The 11223-nt window shown below is 40.8% G+C and overlaps 1 protein-coding gene across 1 annotated transcript; it reads right to left on the bottom strand.

Annotated features, from left to right (window-relative positions):
• Positions 1–317: 317 nt before the first annotated feature.
• Positions 318–11223, bottom strand: FEM1B (fem-1 homolog B). Its single transcript, XM_032864606.1, has 2 exons — positions 10379–11223; positions 318–2145 (listed from the first exon to the last, which is right to left on the bottom strand). The coding sequence occupies exons 1-2, from the start codon at positions 10624–10626 to the stop codon at positions 510–512; spliced, it is 1884 nt and encodes a 627-aa protein (XP_032720497.1). The 5' UTR covers positions 10627–11223; the 3' UTR covers positions 318–509.

Here is an 11223-nt window from a genome sequence, read left to right on the forward strand (position 1 = left end):
GTCCTTTTTAGTTCTTTTTCTTCATGAGATCCTCAAAACTGCTGCAAGGATAACACACTGACACAGGCTTAACAGAAATACTTTTGTAGGCAGTTTTTTAAAACATTATCAACTTCAAATCATAAATGTCCCTTGTAACATAAACAAAATATTTTATACTCATTCCTTAAAAAAAAAACCACAAATATCGAATCATTCTGTTGTATACCTAATATATCTCAATTATACTTCAATAAGAAAAAGACACAAACGAAGAAAAAGAAAAAGTTAAGTGACCAGTATTCAGATACCTTATAGTTACACCTAAACAATGTGGCTTTGTTTAAAGTGTATTTGAAATCAATAACCGTTATGAGGCAGAAAGACCAAATACAGAACTAAGGAAGGATGCGGAGGGAGGAAGGGTAGTGGAAAGAAAAGTAGAATTTATGAACACATAATTCTATTGTCTGTGATTAAAGTCCTTTACTTTTTAGCACCACATTAAACGATTTTACATATCCAGTCGCTTAATGAAATCCAACAAACTCTTCAAGCGTTCTGGGGATCTGGTCTTGGTAGTTAATGTCATTAGCCCGAACCGCTCGGGCAGCCAGGCACTTGAGACTCATTTTCATTTGAGTTTTAAGCAGTATTTCAGATACCCCAGTGGTACTTTTGTCTAGCGGAGTCTTATTCTGTTTGTTTGTCATGTCAGTGTGAGCGCCAGCTTCGACCAGGCTAATGATGATAGAGTGCAAGGTTAAAAAATCACTGATGGGCCTGTTGTACTGAACGATAATGTGGAGGGCGCTGTTGCCCTCATTGTCTACAGCGTTCACCTCAGCACCACAGTCCAGCAGCAGCTTTGTGACGAGCGCATTTGGAAAGCTGCAGACATCATTGGTGTGGAAATCATCAACCGGGGTATTCGAGTTGACGGCTAGATGCAACAAGGTGAAACCTTCCCGAGTTCTGGGATCAAGGTGAATCAGGTTGTAGATCTGCTTATTAATCTTGCACTGATCTTCTTCACTGCACTGTGTTTTGGTGGAGATGCACACTAAATACAGAAAAGTATAGAGATTACATTCATAATTGTCCATGGCATTGTGGACATCAGCATCTGGAATATTTTTTACTCTGTTCATACTCTGCTCTATTTCCAAAACGCTGCATCTCAAAACACATTCTATGTCTGGGGCCTTCACAGTTTCATTCAAATGTATCATCTGTGAAAAAACTTGAGCAAATCGAAGAAGATCCTTGTGGGTATTCCTGTTCCCTTTCTGTCTCAGGTGCAGGGCATGCAGCCACAACTTGATACACTGTTCAAATTCCATGTTATCCGCATAAACAGCTCCCCTGTAAATGATGGGATGGGAAACATCAATATTGTCGGCACCTAAAATCCGTTCCCGAACTATAAGGCCTTCCATATGAAGGGCATCTCTGTCTTGCCGAATGGATTCCAGTTCCTGAGGATTTCTACATTCAGTTCTATTCCCGTAAGCGTGGATCGGTGGGAGAACGTCTTTCTCCAGGATGTTACCACCATCCTGAAACCTCTCCAGCATGGCTAAATACAAGTAGTGGTACGTCTTCATGATGTCATAGTTCTCGCGGTCATTTGCAAAGGAGGCACCCAAGAGTTCCAAAGCTTCAATGCGACTTCTTCGGTCACAGTCAGCATGAGAGAGCAGCAGTTCGACGACATCAGCTTTACAGCTTTCGGCGGCTACTTTTAAGGGCGTCATCCCGTGGCCATTGACGACTATAGCAGCGCGCCATTTTATCAGCTCCTTCACGATATCTATGTGCCCGGCTTCAGCTGCGAAGTGCAGCGCTGTGGCTCCACAATGTGCTTTAGCATTGGGATCAGCACGTTGTTCTAAAAGGTACCTGACCACGTCCGTGTGTCCCTTATACGCTGCAATCATCAGGCAGGTGTTGTCGTACTTGTTAGCGATGCTGATGTTGGCATTATTTTCAACCAAGTATTTCACAATGTCCAGTCTGCCATCAAAGCACGCCGCCCGCAGCGGGGTCGAGTTAGTCACTGTGGTGTGGTTCACGTTGGCTCCATGGCTGACTAGAAGTTTAACAACTTCAAAATGTCCGGCTCCTGCTGCACACCAAAGAGCGGTGGCACCGTCAATGACATACCTATTCGTGAAAAGAGCAAAGGGTCAGAAAACACAGGCCACACGTCCTAACATAAGTGTAAAGAATGGATTCGTTTGCACTGACTGAAACCTCAATCTGTGGAACATGAATACAACATTAGTTTGGGTGAAAACAAAATCAGGTAACTTAACTAAAGCACTCTACACTGTACTTCTACCTAGCAGAAGCTCAACAAACCTTAACTATTACGGTTACTGCTAAAGTATATAATTCTAAAAAAAAAAAAAAAAAAATCACAAACTTTCTACTACCTAAAGTAAATACATTTCACAAAACACAGAAGAAATGCAAGGAGGTTCATAACTTCTTTACCACCAAGTTCATGCACTGGCTATTAAGGAAAAACCTGTTCCTCCTTCCCAGTATCCCCCAGGTACCACAGTTTCTCTCAATAGGTCAGTAAGAAAGCTACCCCAGTCCCTACAGTTAACACTGTGTTAGAAACTGCTTTAAAGAAAAAAAATACTTAAGCAGATAATTGCCCCTAAGATTATCTAAGCTAATCAAATATACTTCTACTACAGCAATGAGAATGCAAAAAAATCCCTGCTCCATGTAATACAGAACAATCACATAAACATGGTGCTGAGCAAAAGAAGTCAACCGAACACAGTACATATATTACTACATTTATACACCTATCTGTGGTATTGAAATTAGAACACTGTTTAAGGGGAGCAGATAGTGGGAGGAAGCACAAAGGGAACTTTAGTAAACAAATACATTCACTTTGTGAAACTTATAAATGCTTTCAATTAGTGCATTTTTCTCCATCCATTCTACTCCAATTTAAAGTTTTTAAAAATACGTATGTGTATGTGTGTGTATATTATGGGCGTGTTCCTCAACGAAACCACTGAGGGAAATGCTAACAGCAAGAAACAATCAGCACTTTCCTAAAACCAGTGGGCCTCTTCCCTGACATTCGGCCCATGTCTGCACTTTGTGGCTTCACAGTCACCACCTACTGTCTGATATGTGCTAGGTTCTTATAATAGAATTAGACACTTGCTAGGAGGCCAATCTTTCCCATCTTTCTACTTTCCATTTTTCCCCAACCTCAATTTTTCAACTGTTTATCCTGTTACTGACCATCAGACCTAAAAAGCAGACTTTTGCCACACATACTTAGATATACTGTACTTGAACCACTAAAATAAGTATATTTACAAGTGTTAAGAGAAAAGGTCAATCAAAAGCAGTATTTACTAGCACTATTATTTATACCAAAAACCTCACGCTGAGCTTCTCAGTATACAACCTAATGTTTTAACACAGGTCAAACTATATCGCCCATCAAGTGAAAGAGTATAATCCCCTGGTAGAATATAAATATCATAGCTTAACCCCAACTAACAACATTCCCAAAACACCACTTGTCTGTTGTTTCTGCTGAAAACAAAAGACCCACTTTATAAGAATTCAAGCAATTAATTCTTCAATTTCAAATAATGGCACCAAATGACCACAAAAGCCTGCTCACTAACAAGTACCTACGGAGGGAGTTACCTAGGGGAGAGGGTACAGGACTAACTAGGAAGAGTCTTAAAGCTATCGGAAATGTCCTAACTCTTGATCTGGGTTGTGGCTACATGGGTGGATATTTAGAGAAATTTCTCATCAAACTGCACACTATGCATAGAAATTAGGGAAGTAGCATAGATCTATATAAAAAGCAAAACCATGAGAGTTTCTAAAAAAAAATTTAAAAAGTAGACTATCTTCATGACCTTGGAGTTAATGACTATTTCTTAAAAGGAATGCAAAAAAAGCACTAATCATAGGGAAAAAAATGATTTACTGGACTTCGTTAAAATTAAGAGCTTCAATTCATTAAGATATTAAGAAGGAAATAAATATGCAATCCACTCACTGGGAGAAGACATTTACATTAAATGTATTTGACAAATCAGTAAGAAAAGGACAAACAACCCAAATTAAAAAATGGGCCAAAAAGACTAATAAACAAATGTATTTCACAAAAGATATTCAAGTGACCATAAACATATGAAAAGATGTTCAAGATAACTACTGCAAAGGGAAATGCAAATTAAAATCATGAGCTACCAATACACAAGCACTAGAATAACTAAAATTAGTAAGACTGACATGACAATACTAAGTGCTGGCCAGGATGTGAAGCAACTCAAACTCTCACTGCTGGTAGGAATGTAATTTTTTTGAAACACTTTCGGGAAAACTGTTTAGCAGTAACTATTAAAGTTAAACATACACCAACCCCATGACCCAGCAATTCCACTCTCCGGCATATACTGACAAGAAGTGAACACAAACACCCACCAGTGAAGACGTACACATAAAAAAGCAGCTTTTTTCCTGTAACAGTCAAACACTGGAAACAACTGAATACCTGTGTACAGGGTAAGTAAGTTGCCGTATATTCATACAATGGAATGCCACAAAGCATAAAAAAAACTACTGATATACGCAACTGCACAGATGAATCTCACAATGTGTTAAGCAAAAAAAAAAAAAAAGCCAGAAAGAAAAGAGCATATTGTATGATTCCCTTTATAGAAGTTCATATAGGCAATCTACGGTGATAGAGTCAGAATAATCATTACTTCTGAGAAGGGAAAGGAGAGGAATTGACTGAGGAGAATAAGAGAAACTCTGAGTGACAAAAACTTTCTGGATATTGATCTAGAAGGTGTTTACATGGCTATACATATTAAAATTTTATCACATGGTACACTTAAAATGTATGCACCTTACTAGATGTTACACCTTAAATAAAAAGTTATAATTAAAAACAAAAATGAGACACAATTAAAGCATAACAGTTTAAAGGAACACAAATAGCTAATAAGTATCTTCAATGTCCCAAGCACTCATTGTATTAAGGGCTCAATATGCAATATATCTCATTTAATCCTCATAATAACCTCCTCCCAAAAACCCTGAGATAACACTATTATTATGCTCATTTTACAGATACATAACTAAAAGTTTACTTGAGATTAAAACACAAAAGTACTCTAGTACATAGTACTCTATGTATTAAGGAAACATAATACATGTCATTGTTCAGTTTCAATATAAAAGGCATTTTTTCCAAAAAATTAAAAGCATTTTTTCAAACTAATTAACAGTAATCTATCAAAAATAGTTAATATGTAGTTATACTTACATGGTTAAATGTTTCCTTGCACTTTAAAAATATGAAATTATTATATACATGAGCCCAAACTATGTAAAACTTGAAAATGTTACATTAAAATAGGAATTCACAAATATTATTTTTAACTCTCACAATAACCATAAAAGATAAATATGATCCCCATTTTAAAGATGAAAAAAAGGGCAAAAAGTGATTAAAATATTTTTCTCTCCTCAAATGTCCCAGAATTAATGATGTAGGAGTACAAATTAAATTATAAATATATATTTCACTTGGTTTTTGTAACAGTTTAATACTTTTTGTGGTGTAGCCTAACGGTTTCCATTTTTCCATAGAGTGATGTAACAGAAGCCTCAAGAAAATTTCAATTATCTATTTTTATTGAGGCAATTAAAATTTTTTTGAGTTTAGGATAAAAATATTCACTGCAGAATGTATTAGAAAAAGACTAGTCCTTCAGAAACATTAGCCTAAGCAAACTTTGAACTTCTACATCTAAACAAAAACTTTAAACAGATTAAAGGGAATCATAAGCCTAAAATCTATGACAGTCCTTTGTCCATAGGCTTCAGCTGAAATAATGAGCACAGACTTCCTCAAAACAACATACCACATTTATAACAGAAAATAAAAATATGATAAATTAATGCAATATGTACTTAGTCCCCAAGGGAGAAGTACTATAAAACAAAGTTCTTTCTAGACTCACTCCAAAATTGTAATCCAAACTCTCTATAATGTATTTCATTTTAAAAAATCAAGAAACCAGGGAGTGCCTGGGTGGCTCAGTCAGTTAAGAATCTTTTTTTTTTTTTAAGATTTTATTTATTTATTTGAGATAGAGGAAGAGAGTGAGAGAACGAGCAGGGGAGGGGCCGGGCAGAGGGAGAGGTCTCTCCATTGAGCAGAGAGCCCGATGCAGGGCTCCATCTCAGGGTGGTGAAATTGAGCCCTGCATGCGGCTCCAGGCTCAGGGCAGGGTCTGCTTGTGATTCTCTGTCTCCCCATCTCCCTTTGCCCTTACCCCACACACGCAAGCACGAGCTCCTGTGCACTCTCTCTAAATAAGTAAAATCTTTAAACCAACCAACAAACAAAAAAATCAAGAAAGCAGGACACCTGTCTGGCTCAGTAGGTGGAGTGTGTGTATCTTGATCTCAGGGTCATGAGTTCAAGTCCCACGTTGGGGGGGGTAGAGACTACATTAAAAAATAATAAAATTAATTAAATAAAAATAAACTATAATCTGATATTCACCTTTTTAAACAAAATGTACACATCAGATGATGGAAACATTTTACAATAAAAGAACATTTCGGGCACCTGGGTGGCTCAGTGGATTAAGCCTCTGCCTTGGGCTCAGGTCATGATCCCAGGGTCCTGGAAGCGGGGCTCTCTGCTCAGCAGGGAGCTGCTTCCCTGCTCTCTCTCTGCCCGCCTCTCTGCCTACTTGTGATCTCTGTCAAATAAATAAAATCTTTAAAAAAAAAAAAAAAGATAACATTTCTGATCACAAAACTAAGCTGAAACTATTTCCCGGTTCAATTTAAAATAAAAATGTCTGATCAAGTATTTGAAATGGAAATAAAAACTCATTAAATGTAAATGAGCAACACTTTTTTTTAACCAAAGTCCTTAAAATTGTTTATTAGACCAAACATAGTTTCTTTGAAATATATACTGCATGGCAATGACTTTTAAATGAAACCAAATGATGATGTGGCCCTCAAGCCTGTCCTCTACCTGAACATTAAAAGTATTAGTACTAGTGCCAACTTTAAGAGAGAACTCAACAAAAAGCCTCAGAACTCCCAGAGGTCCTGTTCTCCTTCCCATCCCTGTCAGCAAACTTCTTTTAGGACAAGGGTTCCCCCACAAACTCTGGTACAGAGCTGGCAGGCCCTAGGAACTCAGGCCAGCACTCTAGTCCATGGTCACAGGACACCTCACCTTTGTTCTGTTCCATTTCTTTAACATTCTTAAGTTTCCCATTCTCCACCTAAAGGTTCTTTCCTTTCTACTCAAGTAATTTTTCTTGCCCACTCGTCTGTCAATAGTAGTCTTCACATATTAAGCCATAAGTAAAATGATCTCAAATATTATTTTTAAAAATTTAAACAAGGGCTCAAATATCACCATGGGGCTTGACCTAGGTAGGCAGTCCCTTCCTCTCTGAGAATCTGTTACAAATCCACTTGAGTTTCTTAAGATATTATAGAAATTTTTAGGCAGAACATAGACGTTCACAAAATTTTAAATAAGCTATTTATTTTAATGTCTCTCTCTCACAAAACATACCATATCAAACCTATATACAAGTAACTGTTGCTTAGGATGAAACTAAGAAGTGAAACCTTTTTTAAATATTAGGCAAATAACAGGATAAGAAACAATTTTGACAAAAAATTGTGAAGATGGTACACAAGTGACTAAAAACTAGGAAACACTAATCTACATCAGTACACACAGAGAACCTGTTAGTCCCCACCTGGCCATGGTTCTCAAGAGCTGAGGGAATCTAAAGGGGGATTTAAAAATATATATATATATATAAAATAAAAATAAAAAAATAAAGGGGGATTTTGCTAAATACATCTCAAAAAGCCAGCACCTAAGGGGTGAGTGGGCATATTATTAACACCTCATTCAGACTATTTTCACAATGTCTGGAATGAGTGCAAAGTGAAATCATGACATTTGCCATCTAGTTCTGAAATGCCAAAATGACTGGAATAAACTGAAAAGTGATAGAGTGGTTTGAATGGGCATAAAGGTGGCCATGAACATCAATTCTCCCATGTTAATTAATTGGCAAGCTCCTCAAAAAAGCAGAAACCTTACATTTTTTCTGTATCCTCCACAGAAGGTGTAATAGGGCTAGACCCATCACAGGCATTTAATAAATAAAATTCTCCACTACTCTTACACAGCAGCTAATAAATTTATAACTGTAATGATCCATAAACAAAAAAGATGCTCAGCCAAAATCGTGAATGACTGAACCGTTTGCAATTGCAATCTCCCCCATGGAACTCCTGATATTTTATACAATGATCATCAAAATCTGGCCTCCACCTCTCTCCAGTCTCCCACAATCTCTTTCTTAATTTCCCCAGCTTGAATCCTTTCCTACAACCACACTCAAACACTTGTCACTGCAAGTTCACCATGCTGTTGCCCCTCTTCCTCACTTCCTTTAAGACCCCAACTCAAGCATGGGAAGGGGGGAGCCTTCCCTGTTTCCCCCAGGCAAAGCTGAGCACTTCCCATTCCCATATCCCTCACTAGTCCAACAGACTTCTAAAACTCTAAATGGCATGGCATCTGCAATTACTCACTTACATCTCTATTTCTCTTGTCTCCCCCGCTAAAATGTCTTCCTCCACATTGGGAACAGTATGTTACTCACCTCTGCATACCCAATCCCTACCACACAGCCCAGCACACAGCAGTTCAGTAAGTGTTTGCCTCCTGAACCCTTTAATTTCACCACCCAGTACAGAACGCAGGCTGTATTTCTAATCATTTCCATTAACTTCAGGTTCTTTTAATTCCATCTCAAAAAACTTTCTCTCTGACGGTAAAAAAGACAGTAATAAGCAAAACCTTTCCAATGCTTTAGGAAACTAATTTTTTTCCCCACCACTATCCTCCCCTCATCCAAAAAGGCCTCAGCAAGCTCCTTAGCTTCGATGTTTCTAGCAGCTGTTACTGAGATTCGTATCTCAGTGAATCCATGTGCCCATACAACTGGAATGCTGTTGAAATTCAGGGGTCATTCTGTCTCACTCCTTGTCTGGGTATAGGAAGGGCTGTGGAAATGCAGGGAGTTCCAGAATGGACACAGAAGCCAGTAAGGGAAAGCAAACATGAATCTGGTTGCCATCTTTAATCAAGAGGAAAAAAACCATCTCCTTGAAATCTAGGGAGGTGGTACCGGAGATTAACCACCAACCTGAGCTATCATTTCATTAAAATGTAATGCTCTATAATATTTTCCTCTCATCTAAAAATATCTTCCTCTCGCTGTTTTATTATTTAAACCTAAAAAAGAACCAAAATTCAACAATGCTCTAGTTATTTTCAAGAAGTGCTTTTCCAATGAGGTTTGTAACCAAGCAGTTTTCAATCACCAAAACTAAAGATATATATCTTTATGCTTGGACTACATCTACCTCAAACAGAAGAAAATGCTAGAATAGCTTATGTACTGGCACAAAAGTCAAGAAAAACAAATGCAATCGATGAAGTTTGCAAACTGAAGAACACTTTATAATAATCCAGCACAGCAAAGAAGATGTCAAACCTGATAGTTCTGTGTTAAACACTTTCATGCCTACACAATATATACAATTAAACCTAAAAGACAAATTTTAACTATGACAATATGAATTTTTGAACTTCCTACCTCAAATGACATAAACCATCAAGTTTCCCCACAATATCACAAGATAACATGTATTAACAATGCCATTATCTCCTATACCAGGCCCAGGGCCATTTTTGCAGCCAACCTATCAACCCCCAGCTATGTGCAAGTGTCAGAATCAGGTCTAGGGATGTCTGGCTGCCTGACAATCCCTCAAAGAGGCTGGAGTTCTAGGGGCTTATTTTGACATTAAGACCCCCGCAACCCGTCTGAAGGGACCACTCAGTTGAAGGAGTAAAAACTGGGGGACTAAATTACTCATCAACAGAGATCTTCGATGTTAACTGCTGACCGCGTTAATATCTGATCTCGCTTACAACCCCAATACCGATAAAGGTGAAACCTGGGAAGGAGCACCTCCTTCATAACACGGACTCTCCAGTGAAGAAGAATACCCATTAGGTATCTAGACATAGGGTGTGGCTATTTACCCACATTGGGAATAAGGGGTAGGGGCTGATGAGGATGGGCAGCAGACCACGGGACCAAGCATTAGCACTGGAAGACGAAGCGGGCATTCATGCAGCAGGAGGATGCACAAAAGGGAAGAAGTGATACCTCTACGGGGAGAGAGTGAAGGAGGGAAGGACCAGTGAGGTGGTGGGTCCGCGCTCGTGGGAGGAGGCTTGGGATGTACCTACCCGTCGAAGCGGACGGTGCCAGTCTGCTGAGTCTGCACCCGGTAATGTTCTAACAGCAAACGCACCACCTTGGCGTGCCCATTGCGGGCTGCGATGATGAGGGGCGTGGAGCGCTGCCCTCCCTGCTGGCTGACATAGCCCAGCAGATAGCGGATGTCGCTTTCAGACCGGTTGAGAAGCAAGGCGGCCAGGGTCAGCACCTTGCCCTCGCTGGCCGCCTTGTATACATAGCCAGCCAGGCCCTCCATGGCCGCCGCCAACTCCAACACCCGTTTGGTCGCCACCGCTGCTGCTGCCTTGCGCCCCCGGAGGCCGCGTTCGCCAGCGCTTCAAACCTGGGCCCCCACAGCCCATTCAACAGGGCGCCTTCGCCGCCGCCGCGCCCAGGCAGCAGCGCGGCCCGGGGAGGGCGGAGACGCAGAGGTGGCCGAATGCCGCAGGGGGCACGTCCGCGACCCGGCCCGGGCAGGGAGGAGGGCGGTCAGGGCCGCCCCCGAGGCCCCATGCGCCGGCCCTGGGCCGAGGCGATCTCCATGGCGGCCGCCGCCCGGGGCCTCAGGCCGGACCCCTCCTTCCTGCGGGCTGCGACAAGCGCGTGCCCGAGCTACGGGTCGCCGGCGAGGTCCCAAGAGGACCGCACGCGCCCGGGATGGCGAATGCTGGGCGCGTCTCCCCAGTCCCCGGCGGCCGGGCCTAAGGCCCGAAGCTGCCTCGGCCTCCGCCTCCGCTGTGCGTCCTCCCCCGCTGGAGGAAACACGCAGATCCTCGCCCACCAGAGCTCAAGAAGCGCCAGACGCTAACGATGGCTTCGCAGCTCCACGCCTGGGGGCCTCCGAGGCTAGACG

Source organism: Lontra canadensis, unplaced genomic scaffold, assembly GCF_010015895.1.
Source record: "Lontra canadensis isolate GAN:19392208 unplaced genomic scaffold, GSC_riverotter_1.0 scaffold28, whole genome shotgun sequence".
NCBI classification, from domain to species: domain Eukaryota; kingdom Metazoa; phylum Chordata; class Mammalia; order Carnivora; family Mustelidae; genus Lontra; species Lontra canadensis.